Consider the following 25632-nt stretch of genomic DNA (forward strand, 5'->3'; position numbering starts at 1 on the left):
CATTCCCTGGGATCTTGCCTAAAGGCAGGCCTGGGTCCCGACTTGAAGGTCCACAGGGGCAGCTTTTATGATCCGCCTCTCAGGTACTGGCCAAGGATGTACCGGCCGAGGAACGGGTGGAAGGAGGGAAGGACCAGCCAGAGAGAAGGGGCAGCGTGAAGAAGGAGCTGCAGCAGTTCTGCCGAGAGGGAGCCTGGAGGGGGAAGCTAGGACCACACCGAGCCAGTGGTCTTCTGCCTGAGGGCAGTGGGATCAAGAACCCACTGGCCACAGTGTCTGGGTATGGGAGCAGGGAGAAGAGGGACCACAGAGTTCCAGCCTGAACACATATTTTCCTTAAATGAGACAGCTGCTCAGGGGCTGAGGAGTGACGTAAGATGCCCAGGGAGTCTCTCCTCGCCTCCATCTGCCTGCTGCCTCCCTCTCGCGCTGTCCCTCGCTGTGGTCCTCAGGCTCACTCTTGGTTCTTGGGCTCAGTTTCCATCTGTGTGTCCCCCTCTGTCTCTTCCTCCTCTGCTTCCCTCCACTTCGGGCTGTCACATTGTTGAATTGGTGGCCCCTCCAGGGTGGCAGTGACTCCCCTGGGTGTCGGGCACTGGGCACTGCAGGAGTGGGGGACAGTTGTCAGAGCAATCCCCACACATGCCCTGGCTACAGGAGGCAGCTGCAGTCAGCTTCCGGCGACACTCGGGAACACAGACCCGCTGTGGTCAGGTCAGCCAGAGTTACAGGAAAAGTGGGAAATGTGGATTTTTATATGAAATCACCTGACCTTTTACTGTTGGCTTAAAATTTTAAAAACACTTCGCAAGCCAAACAAAACACATGTGTGGGCGGGAGCTGGCTGCCATCTGTCAGTTCACAGCCTGCCTTTTTAAGTTCTCCTGCGAGCAGCGTCCCAGCTTCCGAAAGGTCTGTGCAGCTGTGCTTTCCAGGGGCTTGTGGTTGTAGCCCCCAAGGAAAGGCAGGTGCATGTCCCAGGGGGAGGTTGGGAACCTGGGAAGGCTAGGTGGGAGGTGGGGGGCATGAGCGGGAGCAGGAGGGAGGAAGGGACCGACGCTGATTCCTAAGAACCCCCACTTCCGGACAGTGCGTAGTGCTGTCGAGAGTCCCTAGTTCCTCCCAGCAGAGGCTCCAACAGCCAAGCACAGGGTTGTCAATAGCCTTGAGCGTCAAACCCACTCAAGTTGACCCGGGCTGCCCCAGCCGCCTCTGACAGCCCCATCTGGGCATCTGGACTTGGGTTCTAGCTGCCCACCGTCTCAGTCCCCGCAGCAGGGCCCCCAACCCCTTTTGTAGTAAAGATGCCATCAGTGACCCCTGAGCACACAGAGGGTAATACAGGAAATGGTGAGCCTGGCCACGTGTCACTGCCTGGGGTCAGAAGTTTGTAGTCCTCTCTGGAGGACTGCTGGGAGCCTCAGAGGTATCAGAGGGCAAGTCTCAAGCTGTGTCCTTTTTCTTCTTCTTTTTTGAGATGGAGTCTCACTCTGTCGCCCAGACTGGAGTGCGGTGGTGCAATCTCGGCTCACTGCAACCTCCACCTCCCAGGTTCAAGCGATTCTCCTGCCTCAGCCTCCCGAGTAGCTGGGATTACAGGCACGCGTCACCATGCCAGGCTAATTTTTTTGTATTTTTAGTAGAGACGAGGTTTCACCATGTTGGCCGGGCTGGTCTCGAACTCCTGACCTCAAGTGATCCACCCAGCTCAACCTCCCAAAGTGCTGGGATTCCAGGCGTGAGCCACTGCGTCCGGCCATTTTTCTTCTTATAACTTTTATTATGGGTAATTCCAAATAGACACAAAAATAGAGAAAATTACATAAAGACCCCCAGCTTTCACAACCCACAAAAATAGAGAAAATTACATAAAGACCCCCAGCTTTCACAACCATCGATGCAGGGCCACTCTTGTTCACCTCTCACTGCCCCACTCCCTGCCCATCCCTGGAGACGTTTACATGAATCCCAGGCATGTGATACCATCCACAGATAGCCCAAGATGTAACTCTGCTAGTGACCGCAACACCATTCTCACACCTAAAAAGATGTCTAATGTCATCCATATGCAGCAGTGTTCAGACAATCCACGTGTCTTGTAGTTGTTTTTTTTTTTTTAAACAGTTGTCTTGCTGACATCATGATCCAAAATCCACACATTGCATTTGTTAGATGTCTCTTACCCTTCTTTTAATCTAGTTTCCCCTTTCTTTTTCCTCTGAAATGTATTTGTTGAAGAAACTGGGTTGTGTGTCCTGTAGAGGTTCCCACAGCCTGGATTTGTGGATTGCAGCCTTGTGGTGTGTTGAACATGTTTCTCTGTCCCCTGTAATCCCCAAAATGGCAGTTATATGCAGAGGCCTGCTTTGATTTAGGTTTGGGTTTTGAGGAGAACACTGTGAGTGGTGCTATGTTCCTCCACTGGTGACATGTGCTGTCCCAGGATGGCCTTGCCCTTGGTTAGGGTGTCCCCACAGCGTACAGGAGACACAGGAGGCCTCAGGAGAGGGTCTTGCATGCAGGAGGCGTCCCATGAATGCCAAGCCCGGTTGCTAACACTGTGGAGCAGTCAGGCCTGCCTGATCTGGGGGCATTGGGCAACACATCCTATGCAGGGAACTTTACCAGTACATTCATTAGTGGGGTGTGTGTATCTGTGTCTCTGTCTCTATGTGTGTGTTTCTCTATGTGTCTATGTCTCTAGATCTGTGTATGTCTGTGTCTATCTCAAACTTGTTTTTTCCCCTTTTGTGGAGAATGGAGTCTTGCTATGTTGCCCAGGCTGGTCTCCAATTTCTGGGCTCAAGAAATCCTGCCTCTGCCTCCCTAAGCTCTGGGTTACAGGCATGAGCCACCACGCCCAGTCTCTTTGTCTGTCTCCAAGTATGTATGTCTGTCTGTGTGTCCCTGTCTGTGTGTGTGTATGTATGTCTCTGTCCCTATGTCTCCGTGTGTGTGTCTCTGTATATGTGTGCGCCCGTGTCTGTCTCTGTGTGTGTGTGTGTGTCTCATGTACAGCCAGAGCAGTGATCAGGCTTCCCAGGAGTTGGGAGGGGAGTCCCAAAGGTAGGTGAACAAGGCAGGAAGAGGAACTTTGTAAAAACAGACACCAGCCAGAGGGACTGGCTAAGTAATGCCCTCCCCAACCCTGGCTCCTGTAGATGATACAGTCAGATGGGAAGGAGTCAGGCCAGCCGCGTTGGAGGGTTTAAGTGTAATGAATTCTTTATTCTTCACCTTTCCAGCCTCCTTGGGACCACCCCTCGCCCCAGCACCCAGGACCTTCAAGGCCAGAATAGTGGTGACTCTTCTGTGTCCTCATGAGTCACTTGTCCTTCTGGGCTATAAAACGGGTGGGCGCTTGTTCCCAGGCCCATCACTCAGCGAAGGAGATAAAGAGCAGAGGAGATAAAGTCCGTGGCAGGCAGCGTCTGGACTTTCAGTTTCTGGAGGCACTGGGAGCTTGGCCCCAGGAGAAAGGGATGGGAGGAGGAGGAGCTTAGAGCCAGAGGGCAGTGTCTAGGTCACCTCTTTGTGGCCCTGTGGGAACCTCCTGCCTCTAAATGTGCCTCACCTACATTACCCTCCCTGGCCAAAGGGCTTGGAGGCTTCCTAAACAGCCTCTAGGGATCTCCATCCCAAATCAAATCTACCCATGTTGCTTCTTAAAAAAAAACAAAAACAGGCTGGGCGTGGTGCTCATGCCTGTAATCCCAGCTCTTTGGGATGCCAAGGAGAGCGCTTCACTTGAGGCCAGAAGTTCAAGACCAGCCTGGCCAACATGGCGAAACCCTGTCTGTATGAAAAATACAAAACTAGCTGTGCATGGTGGCGGGTGCCTGTAATCCCAGCTCCTCGAGAGGCTGAGGCAGGAGAATCACATGAACCCAAGAGGCGGAGACTGCAGTGAGCCGAGATCACACCACTGCACTCCAGCCTGAGTGACAGAGCGAGACTCTGTCTAAAAAACAATCAAAAACAGCATTTATCACATACAGCTGGTTATTAAAATACTGATTTTAGAAATTAGAAATTCAGGGAAGTAAAATGAAAGCCAGTATAGCTTCTCTACCCAGCTGCAACTTACCACCATAATTTTTGTGAAGTAGGCCCTTCTAGTCGTGTGCACATGGGGGTCTGGTTCTGAAAGGATGACCTGCCACCTCACTCCAGTCACAGTGGAAGCGTTTTCCGTGGGTGTCTGAGGATTGGCACTTGGGAAGGGGGCAAGATGTGCTCGTGGAATGTGCTGTCTGGTCCCGCCCTCTCAGTTTACAGATGGAGAAACTGAGGCCCAATGGTACGGACCAGTGGGGAGGTTGGCATGGCCAGGGCTGCTGGCAGCGATTGCTGGCCTCCCTGAGGACTGAGGGCTGAGGCCGGGGCAGGCGCAGTTCATCCACTCTCCTGGCCCTGCTGTTAAGCCCCAGGTTGTCTTCCTTCCTCACTGGCTTCCAGAAAGAGTAGTTGAGGATCTCCCTGTCCCTGCTTCCCCTTCAGCCCCAGCAGCCCCACTCCACCCTGAGACCAGGGATGTCCAAGCGACAAGCAGCCCCAGCTAACAGGCCCCGCAGCCATGTGATCTGCCCAGCATTGTCACTCTTGATGCCTTCCTCTTCAGTTGCCTCTCAGCCCCAACCTTGGCGCCTCCCGCTCTCCCCCACCTCCCTGACTTCCCCTCCTCTGAGGGTGTCTGTAAGGCTGAAAGGGGATAGTATGGGGCTTTACCCCCAAAATGGTAGGGCCCCACTCTTTCCCCCACTGCACACACAGCCCCACACTCAGGATTTCCAATTGCACTGACATGGTCACTGAACACATAGTCAGCCTCTCCAAACTCCGCATGAGCCTGTAGTCAGGTGCAGGTGCTGAGTGCTTTATGTCCCTCACGTAATGTCATCCTCCCCGCAGTTGTTTGAGGAAGTCATTTTCACTACCCAGATTTTGCAGATGAAGAAACAGTGAGGTTCAGAGGGGTTAAGCAACTTGTGGAAGGCCACAGAGCTGGGGAGAGGCTTTGCTGGAATTCGGGGTTGGCGACACCAGGGCAGCTTCCCCACACATCATAAGCACGTACAGATTTCAGACCTACACAACCCACGCACTGCAGCAGCGTAACACGCAGACGGTGCCTAAGCGGGGTACCCAAGGCCCGACGACACACGTGACAACAGGCCCTTTAGGGAGACCCAGCCAACGCGCGCCCCTCGACCTCCCCGGCCCCGCCCTCTTTGTTCAGACTCCGCCCCTCCAGGCTCCCGGGTCTGACCTCGGCGAGGGCGGGGCCGCGGGCGCGCGCACGCACGCACGCGTCCCTGGGCCTCTCCGGTCCCGCCCCTCCCTGGCCCCGCCCTCCTCACCCCTCCGGCTCCGCCCCCAGCCTGACATCAGCAGGGGCCGGGCCGCGGGCTCACAGCGGAGGCAAAGCCCAGTCGCGCGGGCTGCGCCGCCGCCCCCGCCGCGCGCCGGGCCGGCCCCGCGCCCGCGCTGCCCCGGGTCCCGCGGCCCGGCCCCTGCCACGAGCCTTCCATGGTGCAGCGCATGTGGGCCGAGGCGGCCGGGCCTGTTGGCGGCGCCGAGCCGCTGTTTCCGGGCTCCCGGCGGAGCCGCAGCGTGTGGGACGCCGTGCGCCTGGAGGTGGGCGTCCCCGACAGCTGCCCGGTGGTGCTGCACAGCTTCACGCAGCTCGACCCCGACCTGCCGCGCCCGGAGGTGGGTGAGCTGGGGCGGTCGGGTGGGGGATGCGTCGGAGTCTCCCCACCCACGGCAGAGCTGGGCAGGCCGGGGCGAGCCCTGGACGGGGCCGGGCTATCCTAGCGGGCCGCCTCTCTCCTCCCTCCTCCGTAGGTGGGGGTCGGGGCCTTCTGCAGAAATCAGCCAGCAGGGTGGGCCAGGGGGCTGCCGCCCCGCCCCGTCCAACAGTAGGGACCACGGCTGGGATTTTGCCCCCCTCAATACCGTCCCAGGTCCTGCTGTCACCGAGTCCCCGCAACCCAGGTGGACCTTTTCCTGCGGCATTGTCACTGTTTACATCGGTGGCCTGTGCCTTATTTCACCCAGTTGCCCACCCAGGGCCTGCACCACGTCGTTAGCCTTTCCAATGCAGGTGTGGAACAAGTGGTCGGGAGGGCCGAATCCTAGAATCCTCAGAGGTGATGAGACCATAGGGGCCTTCCAGACAGACCCTACTTGGGGCAGATGTGGATCTGGTGACCAGGGACAGCGGGGCGGGTTTGGGGGGAGGGTCGCGGAATGAGGCGGAGCAGCAGGCCTCCAACACGTGGGACCAGATGTCCTGGTGGTGAGCGGAGGAGGGTAGCCCAGGCCCAGAGCGGGCGAGACTTGTTTCTGCTTAACTGGAAAGAGTGCCAGCACCCTGAATCTGTAAGGACTGGGTAGGATTCAGAGAAGGAAGTGGTGTACGTGTGATGGATGAATGGGAGGGTGACCAGGTGAGGGCTGGGGCTTGTTTCTCGTGTGCCCTGGGTCTCTGGGTGGTGCCATCTGCCTCCCACCTGACTGCACAGCTGGAGTGGAGAGGGCCTCTCTGTATTCACAGGGAGCATCTCCCTTCAGCCTCCGTCTTCCCACTGTTTGATCTCTTGATCGCACTGTGTGCAGGTCTTTGGTTTAATTCAGAGACGCCCCCCTCGCCCTGCTCTGCCTGGGTACAGGGCCTGCACAGAGGCCATCCCTGGATCAGGGGCTCAGGGCCCATCAGAGCTCTGGCCGGGCTGCAGCCTTCACAGTGAACCTCCTGAGTCCCCGTGCTGCATCGTGTCGCCTTGGTGCATCTCCAGTCCCTTCATGGCTTTAGACTGTGGCGTGTTGTGATTGCTGGCGATTGTTAGCCTGAGTCTCGTGCCTCTTGGTGTCCTGGTACCTAGACAGGGCCTGGATGAGACTTGTTTCTCCGCCCAGTGTTGGGAAGAGCTCTTGGTGGGGGAACACCCCACGCCTGAGAGACCCTTTCCTCCTGAGCTTGGCAGATGGCCGGACCAGACGTGTTCCCTCAACCCTCATCTACCCAGGGCTCTGGTCCTCATTGGCGGCTGGAGAGGGACCCCTGGGAGGGTGGGGGTGGGAGTGGGAGGCTGACAGCAGCCCAGCGCTCATCTGGCTTTCATTACCTCTGGCAGCAGCTCGGCCTTTGTGTGCTGGGAGGGTCTGGCGGAGCGCTCACAGGGGCCGTGCAGGTTCGCTCTCTCCGTCCCTGAGGAACCAAGGGAGAGGCAGAGCTGAGCCCCACCCCTGCCTGGGATCTTGCCTTCCCTCTCTGGCCCTGGCCCTCCTGGCCCAGCCTCAGCTCTGAGATCCAGCCTGTGGCTGCTATTTAAAAATCAAAGGGGAAACTTCTGGCTGGGTCAGGAAAACCAGGATCCTGGCAGGAGAGGAGGCCACTGCCGGAAACTGAACACAATGACCATTTACCAAGGGCCCAAGGGAGGGGGCGGGGAAGTCCCTGTCCCTCCTGCCAGCACCCCCTATCCTGGGGCTGGTTTCCTGGTGGCTATGTGGCCTGCCAGAGCTGACGCTGCGCACTTGGTCCCTGTCCTCTGGAAACCACCAGACAGTTTTTCTGCCTTCCCCCACACCCCTGTTTCCCTACCTAGCTTCCACCCGGTGCTTCCCTCTGGGCTGCCAGATGTTCTCACATCTGGGCTTCCGCTTATCTTCTCGGTTCTAAGGCAAGCCACCACCGACCCAGCTTGGCCTGCACAGTTCTTGCTTTCTGGAGGTGACCTGGTTGGTGCCCCCATCTCTGGACAGGCGGTTGCTTTGGCCTGGCAAAAAGTGCAGGTTGTGGGCCACCCCCTCACTTCATCTGCCTTAGACCAACCCTACAGAGTAGGTGCCAACACCACCTTCTAGGAAGCTGGGGGGTCAGAGAAGGGAAGTCTCCGACCTAAACCCCCGTGCAGCCAACAAGGGCCACAGCCGGGATTTGAGCATGGGCTATGTTCTCTGTGGCACCTGCTGTGTGCAGGAGCCGTCAGGAATCAGAGAAGGCCCAGGCAGCCCAGATGCCCCGAGCAGTAGGGAAGCTTATGGCTCAGAGGAAGGCAAAAGTGCTTTGGGCCACAGGACGCCGGGGAGAGCTACCCGGAGGAAGCAAGCCCAGAACTAGACCCCGCAGGTTTAAAATGACAGCTAATAGGAGCCAGCAGGTTTTGGGGAGGTTCTGAGCTAAGTAATTTGCATCACCTCCTTTTGGGGTCAAGACTGGTAAGAGCCCATTTGACAGATAAAGCCACTGAGGCAACAGAGGCTAATTCGATTGTGCAGAGTGACCAAGCTGGTCAGTGGCAGGGGCAGGATTCTGACCCAACTGCCTGAGGGCAGTTGTAGGTGGGCTGGAGTGGAGAGGGCCTCTCTGTATTCACAGGGAGCATCTCCCTTCAGCCTCCCGCGTCTTCCCACTGTTTGATCTCTTGATCACACTGTGTGCAGGTCTTTGGTTTAATCGCCAGGGCTCATGAGCACTTTGACGCTGAAGACCCGAGCCAAGGAGCCTGTCCCTGTGTGGGTGTGTGTCCCTGCGTGCATGTGTGCAGACTGGTCTTCCAGGAGAGCTTCCTAGGTGACTCCGAAGGGGCAGCCCCCAGGACCCTCAGGTTCCCCTCTTGCTGTACTCCTCGGGAGGGTCCCCCAGGAGAAGAGGGCGACAAGGCTGGCTGGTCCTGGGTCTTTGTTTCTTCTCCAGGTGGGGGATGCTCAGGCATGCTGGCCTGTTTCCCAGGAAGCTCAGGAATGGCCCTGGGAGATATGAAGCTGCTTGTTGGCAGGGCTGGGGTCTGATTCTTAACCTGGAAGTTGGGCATTGGCAGGCCCTGTCTGCGTTGCCAGTGAGAAAAAGCGCGGGGAGATTCGTCCCTGGCCCTCTGCAGGCAGGCTCGGAAGGAGCCAGTGGAGCGGTTTCAGGAAGCTGCGCCCAGGCAGTCAAGGACTGGTTTCCAGGGGCTGCCGGTTGGCCACCCAGGTGACTCCCATGGCATGGTACCGCCATGCTGTGGCCACCCAGTCCCAGGGTTGGACTTCCAGCCTTGCAGGCCCAGAATCGCTGTGTTCACAGATACGCAGCACCAGCAGAGCAGTGGTCCCCATTTGATTGTCAAGGGGCAGACACTGAAGCCTGCAGCCTCATACAGGACAAACTGAGCTTTGAGCAGACCCAGTTCTTCTAGTTCCGCACACCTTGCCTGCCCACGGGCCGGGGAGGCAGGGGGATGGCAGCCCAACGGTGGCTTGGCGGGCAGGGCAGGACACCTGCTTTGGAGGGTTTTGGCGTCTTCCTCCGTGGGGAAGCTTGCATGCTTTGGCAGCCTCCCCTGTAGTCATTCCTGTAGACTTTTATCCATCTCAACCGAGAGGCAGGGAGCCTGGGCTCTGGAGAGAAGAGAATTGTGCTGGGATGCCAACTCAGTCCCCTGGCAGCTGTAGATGTGCTCCTGAGTCTCAGTTTCCTCATTGATAAAATGGACGTGATGCCAGCCCTCTTCTTAGGGTTGTGGTGAGCACCCTCGAGTGAAACAGGAGGTCTGAGGAGTGGCCAGCACAGCACTTGGCACAGTGGCTAGGTGGCAGCTGCCACAATGAGGTTTTCTGATTAGGTGCCAGGGGAGTGGCCTGAGCCTTCCAAGTGCCCTGGGCTCCTGGGGTGCATCACCTGGCACCTTCAGCATGGCACTTCCCTAGCCTGGTGTCTTGCAGGCCTTTTGCCCAGGGCATGTCCACAAACCTCTCGAAGATGCAGGTGCTGGAAAGCTGGCCCTGCCACACTCCCCTGCGAACTTGCTGTGTGACCTGAGAAAATCCCTTCTGTCTCTGGCCCCTCCTCCACATCTGTGCTACAAGGGGTTGGACTCTGCTCCAAGCTTGAGACTGTGGCAGAGGCAGCGCCAGGCCTGGGTGGGTCCCAACAGGCCAGGGTTCAAATCCACATTCTGTCTGCCACTTCCTGGCTCCCGATCTGGGCGAGTTCCTACTAGGCTGTTTCCTTATCCATCAGGCAGGGTGTTAGGAGGATTAAACATGATGGGTGTCCAAAGGGCCTTGCACCCAGGAAGTGCCTGCACGTACTGGGCACCGTGGCTGGTTAAAGTTGGGGCTGGACCTTCAGCTGGCCCTGCCCTGCATTCCCTTGGGACCAGCCCACCTTCCTCCTCAGCTGCCCCTCCTGGGCCTGGCCCTGTGTTCGCCTGACTGTCAGGGGCTGGGTGTGGACAGCGACCCTGGATGCCCGAGGCTTGTGGCTGACCTGGAGGTCTGCACGGCACAGGCCTGCAGGGAGGGTTTCTGGAGAGATGTGCTGGCCTTTGGGGGACTCAGCACAGGCTGGTTCCCAGCCGCCACTTTCCGAGGCCAGGGAGCATCCTGGTGGGCAGGCACCTTGTGTCGTCCCAGTCTGAGGCCACTTCTGTGGGTTGCCGTGCCCAGGATCAGGAAGGAGTATGGCCCACCAACACCCAGGGCTGGCCTCCTGTCATCCTGGGGCCTTGTCCATGCCCTGGGGATCAGGGTTGGGTCCACCCACCCAGAGCTGGAGGGCAGGCCCGAGGGCAAGAGGGTCACGGACACACTGTCCTTGCATTCCACCTCCCTTGGTGGGGCTCGTGGTCTGAGCTCATGACTTGAGAAGTCCTGGGCTCTCACCTCAGCCAGCACACGCCCCACCGGCTCCCCTCCTCGGGCCTGGGTCCCCACCTCTGTAGGACGGAGAGGGTGCACAGCAGCATGGGCCCCGCACTATCCCGGGAACCTGGGCTCTGTAGAGACTGAGCAGCCTTCTCTGATGCGTTTCGCGTTTGGCTTCTGTATTGGAGCGAAAAGCTCAAGTCAGAAAGCTGCTCCCACCCACTGGGTTTCAGGGTGACTCAGCCTCTCTTTACAGTGTCCCTCGGCTAGGTCCCCAAGCCTTAGGCAGGCCTCAGACAAGTTTCCCTCAGGTTTTTACCGCCCAGCGTCCATCGCCAGCCCCGTGGAGGATGTGGTATCAGGTGTCATCCGGTACCACACCGCCATCAGGTCCCAGTGCCAGTCACCAGAGGGCTCATGCTGGGAGGAGGCGCCGTTGGCCTGGGCGGGGAGATGGCAGGGCTAGGGCAGGCCTCGTGGGGCTCCTTAAGACCCTCACTATTCTACCCAGAGGGAATCTGGGTTTGGCCTGTGGCTTCCTCCCTCTGTCAGCCAGGGACATGGCATCCTGCTGGCCTGTCACTCTGAGAAGGCTGATCAGGTGACACACTCAACCAGACGCCACCAGGCCCTGTTTCCCCTCCTCATCTTCAGGGCTCCGGGCTGTGTCCCTGGGGACATTGGGGTGTGGGGGCCCCTACTCACCAGGGACCCCATGCCACCCTCACTGCACTGACCCAAATGTCAGAAGACCAGGCAGTGTGTTTACAGGCACAGCTGCCGACTGGGTCCCAGAGCCCAGGGACATCAGCACGCCTGCTGGGGGTGGGACAGGAGTGTCCCCTGAGTACACAGCCAAGCATGTGGTGTTCTTTTCTCCTAGCAGTCAGCTCATAGCGGCTGCCTGGGCGCCTGCCCTCGGCGGGAAGCATTTTCTCTGCATCAGCTGTCCACTAGGCTGTTTCTGCTCCTCCGCCTCTGAACTCCCAGCCCTGCCAGAGTGCCCTGGGGCCCAAGCGCTGCCCAGATGGGGTGTCCGCTAACAGAGTGAGCTAGGGTGGCCTGTGGGTGCTGGAACCCTACCTTTCTTGCTCCAGAGGGTCCCAGGGCAGCTGCCAGGGCTGTTGGCTTGCTTTCTCTGTCCTGTGAGGGGGGCTCAGCGCAAAGGGTAGAGGCCCTACTCTGCCACTTTGTTCCCAGACCCCAGGGCAGTTTGCTCTGGAGCCTGCACCTCCACCATCTGAGCAGGCGGTTTAAACGGCCCCTGTGCTCCACGTAGCTCTATGGTCGGTTCCCTGCCCGCTGCTGCTGTGACGGGAAGGGACCAGAGAAGACAGACTAGCTCCACGAGGGCTAGAGCGTCTCCCTGACCGTGTGACAGGGTGGCAGCTCCCTCACCGCAAGCATGTGTGGCTCTCAGCATTGGGCCTGCATCCCTCCCCACCACCCGGCTGGCAGGAGAGGGCCCCCGGGGGGTGGGGGAAGGGTGCAGGGATCATATGACACCAAGCAGGGCTGGGCCAGCTGCTGGCCCGCCAGCTCACGGAGGAGCCACTATCTAGACCTGCTCAGGGATGGCTGAGGCCACCTGGCTTCAGCCCCTCCTGGAGATTGGCCTGCTTGGGGACACCTCTGTCCGGCAGGCACGGGTGGTGCTCAGCCAGGACCTGGGTGCTGTGCCGGGCTCCCCCAGGGTTCATGTTTAGTCCCCTGTGGCGGGCTTGTCCTGCATGAGACCTCAGAGCCATTGCCGGTGACTTGGGCACTCAGGATACTGTCTGCTTCGCAACTGGTCCAGATGTGGCTAAAATCCCTAGGGGAGAGAGAGACTCCCAGCTGAGCCAACAGCCTTCACAGGAGGCAGTCTGGGACCCCTGAGGAGGCCAGGGTGGTTGGGGGCCCTGGGCAGTGTAACCGCTAATGCTTTTCTTTTCAAAGGAACGATCTTCTAGGCAGGGGACAGACGTGTGAGTCAGGAAAGGGGTTGAGCGTATGTCTCTGTTTTCCTGTCAGTGGAAGGGCCGGACCTCCCCTGGCGGGGGTGTCTGTGGGGTGTGGGTGTGAGTGTGCCTGTGGGTTCCCTGCTAACTTCCAAGAAATGGGGCTGGCTGGCTGTCCAGAGGCGGTGGCGGTCAGGAGCCCAGCATGGTGCCCACAGCTTTCCTGTTGTACAAAGCCCAGAGTGGGAGGGCGACCTCGGGTCAGAGGAAGTGGACTTCCAGGATGGCTCCTGGGCCTCCCAGGGCCGGGCCTCCGAGGGTGCGCAGGAGGCAGGAGGCTGGGGTCCCGTCCACAGCATGCTGGACAGTCTACCTGACTCCTGCCAGGGTTGAGGGAAGGGCCTGAGTCAGCACTGTCCACCAGGCCTTCTCTGAGCTCCACTCCCACCTAGGTTGGGGCATTGACTGTGCGGTTAATGACCCTGGGCCAGGCCAGTACCTCCCAACTCCTTCCTAACCTCTGAGGTTGGTGTCCTTACGCCACCCCCAACCCAGGCTCCTCTACCTGCTGCAAGCTCATTCCATCCCTGGACAGAGCAAGTGGCAGAGGGCTGTGAGGCAGGGGGTAATTGTGGCTAAGTGACCTAGGCCAGCCTGCCAGGTGGGGGGAGTCTGTCTCCTAAGACAAGGGCCTTTCCTTACTGCCTGGAGCCAGAGGCCCCCTTCCTGTTCCAGCCCAGGCCTGTGGTTTAGGGCTCTGTGGAACCCCAGCGTCTGCCTGGATACTGGCACCGTCACCTCTCACGCCCGTCCCCTCATGTGATGACGGTCAGGGAACTGGGAAATCCCATTGCCCAAGCAGGCACGAGGGCATGAATGAGCAGAGGGGAAGGAAGTGGCTGGGATGTGGCCGCTGGGGGTGCCCCACACCTCCCCAGATCCGGGCTGCTGACACGCCAGAGCTGGGCCTGGAGGAGCTGCCCACTCCTGCTGGGTCAGCCAGGGCCCGCCAGGCTGGGCAGAGGAGGGGTGAGTGTGAGGACGCCCATGGGCCTCTGGCCCTGGGGAGGTGAGGGAACTTTCTCTCAGGGCATAACCGCCTGGATGCAGTCAGCCGTGTCAGAGCCCTGGGATCCCCGCCTCACCGCTTACCCAAGGCAGCATGACCTTGGACCAGTTGTTCCTCTCTCAGCCTCCATTTACCCATCTGTGAAATGGCTGAATAACAGTCTCCACTATGGAGGGGGATGACTTGAGGGTGGGTCCGTCCTGGGCAGGAACAGGAGCCAGTTACTAGGGGATTGGAAGCCTGGTGAACCCATCATGACCATGCCCCAGGTCGTGGCTAGCCAGGTTGGGGAAGTGGAGTGCCAGGACAGTGGCCCTATGTGCCGATGTTAAACCCAGGCCGTAGAGCTGTGATCTCATTCCACCCCGGGCTATAGGTCTGTGCAGCCACCAGTCTGTGCCCTGTCTGGGGAACAGGTTGCACAGGTCCATCCCCTGCACAGTGGCCAGGCAGGCCCCTGATGTCCCCACGCCCGGCTGCTGGGCGTTGTCTTCACAGAGCTCCACGCAGGAGATCGGTGAGGAGCTGATCAACGGAGTCATCTACTCCATCTCCCTGCGCAAGGTGCAGCTGCACCACGGAGCCAACAAGGGCCAGCGCTGGCTCGGGGTGAGTACGCTCTGGGTCTCCACTAGGAGGCGCAGCTGGGGATCCCTCCCAGGGCTTTGCTCCTTGAGGGCCCCACAGTTCTGATCCCAAAGGAAATGGCCCTCACTCCCTTCCCGACCCCCACTGTCCAGCCCAGGCTTGATCAGGTTTTCCACGGCAAGTTTTCATGTTTGACCTCCCTTTTCCGGGTGTGCAGCCATCAGCCTCGCCATCCTCCATGCCTTCTCCCAGACGTGCACACTGTCTGGAGTAGGGGGGCTGTCTTCACCCAAGAAGAACAGGGTTTCAGGCTGTTAGGTCTCTGCAAATTGCCATCTCCCAGAACACATCCCTGGGGTTCCTCTAGGTTGAGAGCCGGTGCCTGACGCAGCTGCGTAATATTCCAGAAGGGAGGCTGGAGCCATTGCCGCAGTTCAGCTCCTCATGGCTGTGGGGCCACTTCAACAGTGCTGCAGGAGCCAGGCGCGGTGGCTCACGCCTGTAATCCCAGCATTTTGGGAGGCCGAGGCAGGAGGATCACCTAAGGTCAGGAGTTCGAGACCAGCCTGGCCCACCATGGTGAAACCCCATCTCTACTAAAAATACAAAAATTAGCCAGGCATGGTGGTGTGCGCCTATAATCGCAGCTGCTTGGGAGACTGAAACATGAGAATTGCTTGAGCCCAGGCGGCTGAGGTCGCAGTGAGCTGAGATCACGCCACTGCGCTCTAGCCTGGGTGACTGTCTCAAAACAAAACAAATCAGTGCCACAGGGAAGATGCCGTGTGTCCTAATGGACCAGTCCCTCCCAGCCCCTGGGTAAGCCTCTGTTTCCTCATCTCTAGAATGAGGATACACTTTTTTTTTTTTTGAGATAGAGTCTCATTCTGTCGCCCAGGCTGGAGTGCAGTGGTGCGATCTCAGTTCACTGCAAGCTCCTCCTCCCAGGTTCACGCCATTCTCCCGCCTCAGCCTCCCTAGTAGCTGGGACTACAGGCGCCCACCACCTCGCCTGGCTAATTTTTTGTATTTTTAGTAGAGACAGGGTTTCACCATGTTAGCCAGGATGGTCTCGATCTCCTGACCTCGTGATCCGCCCGTCTCAGCCTCCCAAAGTGCTGGGATTACAGGCGTGAGCCACTGCGCCAGGCCTAGAATGGGGATGTTTTGTTAGAACTCTCAGGTGACGCTGTTCCCACAGGGCAGCTACCATTACTCAGTTAACAACTGACTGACCTGAAGGTGTTAATATTTAAATCATTCCCGTACCTCAAATTCTACTTTACATTTTTTTCAGTCTTTTAGAGAAAGGGTCTCACTCTGTCACCCAGGCAGTGGTATGATCATAGCTCACAGCAGCCTTGACCTCCTGGGCTCAAGCGATCCTCACCCCTCAGCTCCCCAGAGAGCTGGGACTACAGGCGTGCGCCACCGTACCTGGCTAATTTTGTATTTTTTGTAGAGATGGGGTTTTGCCATGTTGCCCAGGCTGGTCTCAAACTCCTGGCCTCAAGTGATTTGCCCACCTCAGCCTCCAAAAATGCTGGGACGACAGGCGTAAGCCACCATGTCGGGCCCTGGCTAATTTTTAAGTTTTGCAAACAATTTTTTGTAGAGATGGGATTTCACTTTGTTGCCCAGGCTGGTCTCGAACTCCTGGCTTCAAGCGATGCTCCCACCTTGGCCTCCCAAAGTACTGGGATTACTGGTATGAGCCACCACACCTGGCCTGAAATTCTACTTTTAAAGCTGATAACCTTTTTCTGCTAGAGACATTCAGTCCTGCCTCCTGCCACAAGCCACTGAGGGCTCAGGGTTCCATTTGAGCTCCAGGGGATTCATGTGCTGCCACTCACTGTCCTTCCTCTGTCCCACCCCAGTATGAGAATGAGTCGGCCCTGAACCTTTATGAGACTTGCAAGGTGCGGACCGTGAAGGCTGGCACGCTGGAGAAGCTGGTGGAGCACCTGGTGCCCGCCTTCCAGGGCAGCGACCTCTCCTACGTCACCATCTTCCTGTGTACCTACAGAGCCTTCACCACCACCCAACAGGTCCTGGACCTGCTGTTTAAAAGGTGAGCACGCACCCTCCACTGCATGGGATGCACAGGGCCCCTCACCTCCGCCCGGCTGTGGGTCTTGGCAATGCTGGTTCACCTCTCTGAGCCTCGCTTTGCTTGTACGAAAGAAAAACTGGGTGCCAAGAGGACCTCATGGGGTTATCGTCAGGCCTGCGTGGGATGAGGGGTGGAACGTGCTCCTCCACCACGTGGCCCTAGGGAATGGGCTGCTGGACTGTGGTGCTTGTATTTACGATTTTCCTGTCCCCCATGGGGAAGCGCTCTGCCCCAAGCCTCACTCGTATGTGGCCTTGGACAAAGCAGTTTTCCCACTTGTCAAGGACATTCCAGATTGTACCCGGGGGCTGGTGGAGGGGTCCGAGGGGCACTCAGATAGCTGGGAAGGAGCTGGTTGGGGCTCATTCATTGAACAAATGTATATGAAGCACCTACTGTGTGCTGGCCCTTTTCTAGGCATTTAATATAATTTGATGAAAAAAAGCAAAAAAAAAAAAAAAAATCCCTGTCCTCCTGGGCCTCCGTTCTAGTCGGAGAGTCAGACAGTAACACACGACGTCGTAAGCAGGTACGGTAGATGTGATGCCCTCACGGCCTCCTCTAGATACGGCTGCGTCCTCCCCTATTCCGACGAGGATGGCGGACCCCAGGACCAACTTAAAAAGTGAGTGAGCTTTCAGCCAAGAGGAAGGGACCCTGTCTCCAGCAAACAGTGGGAGAGTGCATGGGGCTGGGGCTGGAGCGAGATGGGCAGAACCGTGGCTCCCACACCTCTTGCGGTTCCTGCTGGAGGGCTGGGGTCTGGGGGCTTCGCCTGCAGGAAGAAATAAGACCAAGAGCTGGGGAGGGGTCCTGAGGTGGCTGGGGCTCAGAGCAGCCGCCGACGGGAACCCATCCCACCATAGCCTCATCCTAGCTGGGCGTGGCTCAGTGTGCCCTGATCTAGGGGCCCAGGGCAGGAGGTGGGGTGAGCCTGTGCTCTCACATTGCCTCGCCCCTCAATGAGTGCTTAGTGGGCAGGCTACACCTCACTCTCTGGGAGAAGGGGATCAGTGGGAAGGTAAGACCCACAGTGGTCAGAGAGCCAGGCAGCTCACCAGCACTGAGCTACAAGTTGAGTCGCCAGGGACCTGGGATGCCAGGCAGGAGGACAGATCCCTCATGGAGTTTATGGTCCAGCGAGGAGAGGGGCTGGAGACATGCAGAGGCGTGGGCGGGACTTCCCTGGAAGAGGGGAGAGGTGTCGCTATTGACCAGGGGCCTCCTTGCTTCTTTGCCTGGACAGCCAAGGAGGCTGAGGCTTGGGCTGGGGTGGGTGGCCTCCGGATGGACAGGGGCCAGCACAGGAGCCCAGCCTGGCTCACGGAGCCATGGGAGGGCCATGGGGAAGGGGAGCCCAGACCTCTGACTCTGCTGCCCACCCACCTGTCCCCAGTGCCATCTCCTCCATCCTGGGCACCTGGCTGGACCAGTACTCGGAGGATTTCTGTCAACCCCCGGACTTTCCCTGCCTCAAGCAGCTGGTGGCCTATGTGCAGCTCAACATGCCAGGCTCAGACCTGGAGCGCCGTGCCCACCTTCTCCTGGCCCAGCTAGAGCACTCGGAACCCACTGAGGCAGAGCCTGAGGGTGAGGAGGACTGGGGTGGGTGCCAGAGGTTGAATGAGGCGGCGGCTCCAGGGTCTGGTGCTGGGCCAGGGGCACAGATGTCCTCAGACCACACAGGCAGGGACCACAGGTGGGAGGGCAGCCTGGTGCAGGTTTTGTGGGTTCGAGGGGAGCGGCTTCTCTGGAAGCCAGGGCTGTTCTCTGTCTTTGAAAAGGCACAGGAAGGGCTGGAATGTTTTTGAACTTTTCCTTTACAGCTCTGTCACCAGTGCCAGCTCTAAAACCAACTCCAGAGCTAGAGCTAGCTCTAACACCAGCTCGAGCACCCAGCCCAGTGCCAGCCCCAACACCAGCTCCAGGCTCAGAGCTAGAGGTCGCTCCAGCACCAGCTCCGAAGCTCCAGCAGGCTCCAGAGCCAGCTGTGGAACTAGAACCGGCTCCAGCGTCAGCTCTGGAACTAGAGCCAGCTCCAGTACCACCTCCAGAACAGGATCCAGCTCCTTCCCAAACTCTAGAGCTGGAGCCAGCTCTAGTGCCAGTTCCAGCATTAGAGCCTTCCTGGCCTTCACCTGTGGTTGCAGAGAACGGGCTGAGTGAGAAGCCTCACCTCTTGGTGTTCCCTCCCGACTTGGTGGCAGAGCAGTTTACACTGATGGATGCGGTGAGCGGCTCAGATTGGCAGGGCAGGGGTGGGCCTGCCTTCTGGCATCTGCTGCCCCCTACCTAGCATTCCCTGGTCCAGAGCTGATGTTCTGGTCAAATCCCAGCTCTACTGTTACACACCAAGTAACCAGGGCCAGTTTCTGAACCCCAAGTCCTCAGTTTCCCTCCGGACGGTAAGATGGGGTCACCCCTGTCCTCCAGAGTGACTGTTGAGATTCCAGATGGAGCAGACGGGAAGCTCAGCAGGCCTGGCCTGTGGGAGTGGAGGGTGCTCACCAGGGTGCTCCATGGGTCACCCCCATCTGTTTAGGAGGCTCACCAGCTTCAGCACTCATTAGGTATTCGGTGTGTCCTGGAGCCCATGGCAGACACTGGATAAAGCCCCTAGTTATAGCGCCCACAGCCGATGTGCATCTGGATGGGGAGCAGACTGAGGCATGCCATGTGGGATGATAGGGGGTGGGGCACTGGGGCGTGGGCCGGTAGTGCCGTTTTGGTCCATGCAGGTGCGAGCCGCCTGTCGGCGCTGGGGCTTGGTGAGGATGTGCGAGGCAGTGCTCCTGTTGTTCCCACCAGCATTCTGTCCTGGGTCACTTGTGTGCTAGGCACCCTGCATGGACATGGGATAAAATCCGGAGACCCCCACAAGGGGGTCAAGCTACATCCTCAGCTTCCACAGCACCAGCCCAGACTGCTGGGTCACAGCCAGGTGACGCTTACCCTCCTCCCCAGGAGCTGTTCAAGAAGGTGGTGCCCTACCACTGCCTGGGCTCCATCTGGTCCCAGCGGGACAAGAAGGGCAAGGAGCACCTGGCACCCACCATCCGCGCCACTGTCACCCAGTTCAACAGCGTGGCCAACTGCGTCATCACCACCTGCCTCGGGGACCGAAGCACGAAAGCCCCAGACAGGGCCAGGGTGGTGGAGCACTGGATCGAGGTGGCCAGGGTACGCCACAGGAGGGGCCTGGGCCCCCTCTTTGCTTTCATCTGTTCTCAGGTTGTGGTCTGCAGTCTAAGCCCCTGTACAGGCCCCAGGTCCCTCTTCCCAGGGGCACGCTTTCCTTGACTCTCCCAGCCCACTGCCTGGATGCTCACATCCTCCTTATGCCGTTTCCTTAGGTTGAGCTAAAATCCTGTCACCCCTGGGTCGCAGGTGTGCCCTCTGGGGACTCCCTGAGTGTCTGTCTCATTAGGAGGGGAGGGGAGGCCAAGGGGGACTGAGGCCAGGCAAACTGGGAGCCCCAGCCCCACCTCACGCCTCCTGCTCTTCCCGGCCAGGAGTGCCGGATCCTCAAGAACTTCTCGTCGCTGTATGCCATCCTCTCCGCCCTGCAGAGCAACTCCATCCACCGGCTGAAGAAGACGTGGGAAGACGTTTCCAGGTGGGCATGCCTCTATAGGAGCTCCTGCTGCACTGGGGACCTCCCACAGGGCTGGCATTGCCCGCTTAGTGAGCCAGTGGGAGGCCACAAACCCTGAGCGCAGGGATCCTCCACTGACCTGAGCTGGCAGCTCTGCCTCAGAGCTCGGCTTCCTAAGTCAGATGGTGGGTTGAGCCACATCAGAGATTTTCAGGTGTTCATGTTGTAGCCACAGAACCCTTATGCTATTGATATCAAAACCTTTGTGCCAGGCGCAGTGGCTAACGCCTGTAATCCCAGCTACTCGGAAAGCTGAGGCCAGGAGAATCCCTTGAACCCAGGAGGTGGAGGTCGCAATGAGTCGAGATCAGACCACTGCTCTCCAGCCTGGGTGGCTGAAATTGTCTCCAAAAAAAGAAAAAAACCCTTTGGAAATAGCTGCTCACTGGAAACGGGAACAGGGGTCCTGTTGCACCAACATGAAGGCCCCCTCCCCAGACCTGCAGAGCATTGGTGCTCTGCGAAACCCTGTGTGCTGCGTTCAGGCAGCCTGGGGTCTTTCAACTCTAAAGTAAAATGGATTTGCACTCACACCCCTCCCCGCCATTGCTAGCTTTCTCCTTCCTTCTTTGCCCTTCTGACAGGGACAGTTTCCGGATCTTTCAGAAGCTGTCGGAGATCTTCTCAGATGAGAACAACTACTCATTGAGCCGGGAGCTGCTCATCAAGGTGGAGTGGCGGCAGGCAGAGGCAGAGACTGGGGCAGGGGAAGGAGCAGGGGCAGGGGGTGGTGGCGTTCGCTTCTTGCTGGAAAAGTTCCTTTCCCGTGTGCACAAAGAGGGAAGCGGGATCTGTTTGGCCCCTGGGCGTTTGAGGGACAGGGCCCCGGTTAATCCGACACAGTAAGGGTGGCAGTGGAGGTTCCAGGAGTAGTAGATGGGCATCAGGACCAGCAGGTCTCTGGCTTCCTCGCTGGTTGGGAAGGGGATGCAGCTCCTGCCCCCACACTGGCCCCGTCTGTCCCCGGGAGGCCAGGCTCCTACCTCTGTCTGTTCTGCACACCCAAGGAGAGGACAGCCCGCCTACCCCAAGGACAGGAGCTGCAGGGAATGCCAAGGGCCAGGTGACCGTACCTGGCACGTAGATTTGGAGGCCCTGTGTGGCTTCCCCACCCTGCCCTGAGAAGAGACACTGACCAGAGAACCCTGTAGCATTCTTCTCATGGTACCCCGTTAGCCATGGCAGACACCCTAGATGACTGAGGAGAACTTTCAGGGACTAATGGATTCACGAGGCCTCAGAGGGAGTCTAGTGTCACTGCCTGGTGCCCCGGCGTGCCCGGTCAGCGAAATGACATCTAGGGCCCCCCTCCTGCATGGACGAACGCAGAGTTCCCTACAGAGGAGTATCGCAGGGGGTTCTGGAACACCTGTCCCTCTCCCTCCGTGGCACAGCTCTGCTGGGGGCCCCAGCACGCACGAGAAGCCCAGAGGATGGCATCCCAATCAGTGGCTAAACGGGGGTAAAGGCAGATGGGGCAGAGCCTCTGGCTAGGACAGAAAAGCCTGTTCTGAGTCCCTGGGGGCCCTGGGCAAGTCGCTGCCCATCTCAGGACCACAGTTTCCTCATCCGGAAAACGGAGGAATGCCAGCCCTGGGGTACTGACCTCACGGAAGGTTCAAGGGAGAAAAGGAGTGTTCAGCCAAAACAGGGCTGTAGCGCACAATCTCTGAGGCCCTGCAAGGTAGGCAGAGATTTTTGAGACGGAGTCTTGCTCTGTCGCCCAGGCTGGAGTGAAGTGGCGGGATCTCAGCTCACTGCAAGCTCTGCCTCCCGGGTTTACGTCATTCTCCTGCCTCAGCCTCCCGAGTAGCTGGGACTACAGGCACCCTCCACCTCGCCTGGCTAGTTTTTTGTATTTTTTTAGTAGAGACGGGGTTTCACCGTGTTAGCCAGGATGGTCTCGATCTCCTGACCTCGTGATCCGCCCTTCTCAGCCTCCCAAAGTGCTGGGATTACAGGCTTGAGCCACCGCGACCGGCCTACAGTTTTTTTTTAAGAGTCTCGCTATGTCACCCAGGCTGGAGTACAATGACACGATCTTGGCTCACTGCAATCCCTGCCTCCTGGGTTCAAAGGATTCTCTTGCCTCAGCTTCCCAAGTAGCTGGGATTACAGGTGTGCACCACCATGCCCAGCTAATATTTGTATTTTTTAGTAGAGATGGGATTTCACTGTGTTGGCCAGGCTGGTCTTGAACTCCTGACCTCAAGTGATCCACCTGCCTTGGCCTTCCAAAATGCTGGGATTACAGGCGTGAGCCACCTCACCATGCAGCAGGCGGAGTTCTCATCCGCACTTTCCAGAGGGGGAGGCAGGCTCAGGAAGGCCAGGCTGCCGGCCCAGGACCCCACGCTAATGAGTGTTGATACCAGGGTCAGCCCTGGAACCCAAGCACACTGGCAGCGCCCCAGGTCAGGGTGCCTGAGGGCTAAGGGCTGAGGGGATAGGGCCTCGCTGACCCTGTCCTCTCTACCCTGGCAGGAGGGGACCTCCAAGTTTGCCACGCTGGAGATGAACCCCAAGAGAGCCCAGAAACGGCCAAAGGAGACGGTGAGTGCCCGAGGATGCGGAGGGGAAGGGGGCTGGCCTGGGAGTAGGTAGGAGGGACCCTTTCTTCTGTAGCCATGGTGCCTGTGGGCCCCATTAGAGGTGGCCTCCTCTGGACCCTGGCAGAGCCATGCCTGGATCAGCTGGTATCTGGGAGGACCAGCTGCAGCCACGAAAGGATAGGCCTGGCAGAGCCAGCTCAGGCGGGCGTGGGGCTGGGGAGGACCAGGGGCCACAAGACTCAGGAACCCGGCATTTCCCAGATGCCAGCCAGGGAGGTGGCTAGAGGTAGTCTGAGGTCCAGGGAGGCAGCAAGCTCCAGGAGGCTCCCAGAGGTCCCCAGGCTGTTCCAAGTGAGGCCAGTTGGGTCTGGGGGCTGAGAAAGCCTTCAGGGAAGGGGTCTTGCTCATCCTTCTACCCCATTGCCACAGGGCATCATCCAGGGCACCGTTCCCTACCTGGGCACGTTCCTCACCGACCTGGTGATGCTGGACACCGCCATGAAGGACTATCTGTATGTGAGTATGCTGGGCGAGGCTGGAGTGGGGCCCGGGTGGAGATACCTTCCCTGAGCCGTGGGGGCTGGGCCCAGCAATGAGTGAACAGCTCAATACCCGGCTGGTGACACCCCAGGGATGCCCGAACACAGAGCTGAAGCACGGTTTGGCTGAGTGAGACACAGCCCATCCCTCAGGCAGTGACCCTAAGCACAGGGGGAAGCCAGGCCCTCCAAGGTCAGATGGCACGTGGTGGCTGAGCACGGCCTTCTCACCTGAGGCCTTAGTCCATTGTTCTCGGAGAGGGCTGGACAAGAAGTCCCCAAGCCTCTGCCCGCATGTCACCCTGCCCTGGTGCCCAGCATGGACTCCAGTCCAGGGGTGTGTGTGCCCTGCCCCCTGGTGGGCACTCTTGGTAGTACAGCATGAGGTGGGGAGGCTGTAATGGTCAAGGGGTCACTTTCTGATGGCCATTGGGTGTCCACCTTCCAGGGCAGACTCATCAACTTCGAGAAGAGGAGGAAGGTAAGCAGCTGCAGCCCTGACTGGGGGAGGGTGGAAAACAGACCCACCAGGGCAGGACACTCGACTCCCACCCTCTCCCTCTTAAATTCATGGGACATTTGGATACAGAGAGAAGCGGGTCCCCTCCCACTGGAGGGTGGGGGTAGGAGGTTCTAGTCCAGGACCACCTCCTGGGGAATGGCTGTTTGAGCCCAGCTTTGAGAACAGGAAGGCCTGGATGGGAGTAGAGGTGAGGAGGGGACCCCAAGAGCAAAGACCTGGAGACTGGCCCCTGTCCTGCCCGGGCCTTGTCACTGCCCTGTGCTTCCCTCCGCTCCCAGGAGTTCGAGGTGATCGCCCAGATCAAGCTGCTGCAGTCGGCCTGCAACAACTACAGCATCACACCAGATGAGCAGTTTGGGGTCTGGTTCCGGGCCTTGGAACGGCTCAGTGAGACTGAGAGGTGAGGCCGGGGCGGCAAATGGGGACGGCTCCAGAGGGCCAGCAGCTATGACCTGTGATCACCGTCAGCCCCTATTGCCTGCAGAAGGCTGGGGCACCCAGACTCCAGCTTCTGGGCAGGTGCTGGGGGAAGGCCCGAGCATGGTCCCCGGTCATCACACCACTACCTTCTGCTCATAGCTACAACCTGTCGTGCGAGCTGGAGCCCCCATCCGAGTCAGCCAGCAACACCCTCAGGACCAAGAAGAACACAGCCATTGTCAAGCGCTGGAGCGAGTAAGGGCCTGGCCAGGGGTGGCAGGGGCAGCTGCCTTGGGGCTCAGAAGCTTCAGGGCTGAGCCTGGGCTCGGGGAGTCAGGGCAGCAGGCGCTGGAATCCTGCCCCGCTGCTGACTGGCCCTGAGACCCGGATGAGTTCCCCTCACCTCTTAGTTTTCTCCTCTGTGAAATGGGGTGATATTAAATGCTCTCCCAGATGGCTGTGGTGAATGGAGTACTGGCAACTGTCCCAGCACTTAGCAAAGTCCTCGGGCCCAGAGTGCAGGGGCTATGGGGGTGGGGTGTGTCCTTGGGGAGTCCCCTTAACTAAGCCGACCCTTCACCCAGCCGCCAGGCCCCCAGCACTGAGCTCAGTACCAGCGGCAGCTCCCACTCCAAGTCCTGTGACCAGCTCAGGTGTGGCCCCTACCTCAGCAGCGGGGACATTGCTGACGCGCTCAGCGTGCACTCGGCCGGCTCCTCCAGCTCTGATGTGGAGGAGATCAACATCAGCTTCGTCCCAGAGTCCCCAGATGGCCAGGAAAAGAAGGTGACTGCCTGCCCCTCTCCCCAATATCCTTCCTCATCTCCCCACTCCAAATCCGTGCACGGGACCAGGAAGCCCTGGATCCTGAACACAGCTTCTAGAAGGTTCCCCATCTGGCTGTTGGCCTGGGGTGCCCCACAGGGCAGGGGGATCTGCTGATCTTGCCGTCTCCCTCAGTTCTGGGAATCAGCCTCACAGTCATCCCCGGAGACCTCCGGCATCAGCTCGGCCTCCAGCAGCACCTCGTCCTCCTCAGCCTCCACCACACCCGTGGCTGCCACACGCACCCACAAGCGCTCCGTCTCAGGGCTCTGCAACTCCAGCTCCGCGCTGCCGCTCTACAACCAGCAGGTGGGCGACTGCTGCATCATCCGCGTCAGCCTGGACGTGGACAACGGCAACATGTACAAGAGCATCCTGGTAAGCTGGGCGGGCGGCCTGGGTCCCTCCCTCCACCGGTCGGCTGGGTGGGCAGCCGGGTGGGCGGCTGGGTGGGCAGCCTGGGTCCCTCCCTCCACCGCTGAGCCGGGCCGGCGGCCTGGGTCCGTCCCTCCACCACTGAGCCAGCCGGGCGGCCTGGGTCCCTCCCTCCACCAGTGAGCTGGGTGGGCAGCCAGGTGGGCGGCCTGGGTCCCTCCCTCCACTGGTGGCAGAAGCACCCGAACACAGCGCACCATCTCTACCCTCCTGGGATCCCCTTCTAGTTGGGGGGAAGGACAGATGTCAGCCAGGTACAGAAATGAAGAAGGTAGTGATCAGGGACAAGGCTGGCCTGAGTGCAGAGGGAGAGGGAAGGAGCAGCCGTGCAAAGC

General features: G+C 59.0%; 1 protein-coding gene and 1 long non-coding RNA gene across 13 annotated transcripts in view; one reads left to right on the plus strand and one right to left on the minus strand.

Annotated features, from left to right (window-relative positions):
- RALGDS (ral guanine nucleotide dissociation stimulator) overlaps window positions 1-25632 on the plus strand; it is a 51294-nt gene that overhangs the window by 21896 nt on the left and 3766 nt on the right. For 3 of the 11 annotated variants that reach the window (XM_005580540.3, XM_065529920.1, XM_005580538.4), the window contains exons 2-16: window positions 14143-14253; window positions 16113-16306; window positions 16878-16973; window positions 17745-17938; window positions 18175-18578; window positions 19313-19528; window positions 19861-19964; window positions 20588-20672; window positions 22488-22556; window positions 22985-23071; window positions 23543-23575; window positions 23896-24017; window positions 24197-24292; window positions 24622-24823; window positions 24998-25240. In XM_005580540.3, the coding sequence (XP_005580597.3) occupies window positions 14143-14253; window positions 16113-16306; window positions 16878-16973; window positions 17745-17938; window positions 18175-18578; window positions 19313-19528; window positions 19861-19964; window positions 20588-20672; window positions 22488-22556; window positions 22985-23071; window positions 23543-23575; window positions 23896-24017; window positions 24197-24292; window positions 24622-24823; window positions 24998-25240 (2256 nt within the window). Of the gene's footprint in view, window positions 1-5414; window positions 5713-14142; window positions 14254-16112; window positions 16307-16877; window positions 16974-17744; window positions 17939-18174; window positions 18579-19312; window positions 19529-19860; window positions 19965-20587; window positions 20673-22487; window positions 22557-22984; window positions 23072-23542; window positions 23576-23895; window positions 24018-24196; window positions 24293-24621; window positions 24824-24997; window positions 25241-25632 lie in introns of those variants that run through there. The other 8 variants (XM_074016122.1, XM_065529921.1, XM_065529923.1 and 5 more) reach the window with 7 other exon arrangements.
- On the minus strand, window positions 6617-11947 carry LOC141408590 (uncharacterized). Of its 2 annotated transcripts, none has more exons than XR_012424204.1 (2): window positions 11719-11947; window positions 6617-7213 (listed from the first exon to the last, which is right to left on the minus strand). It is a non-coding gene; the product is annotated as an uncharacterized lncRNA (long non-coding RNA). The 2 variants fall into 2 exon arrangements; XR_012424202.1 differs by having other exon boundaries at window positions 6617-10812.

Source organism: Macaca fascicularis, chromosome 15, assembly GCF_037993035.2.
Source record: "Macaca fascicularis isolate 582-1 chromosome 15, T2T-MFA8v1.1".
Lineage (NCBI taxonomy): Eukaryota > Metazoa > Chordata > Mammalia > Primates > Cercopithecidae > Macaca > Macaca fascicularis.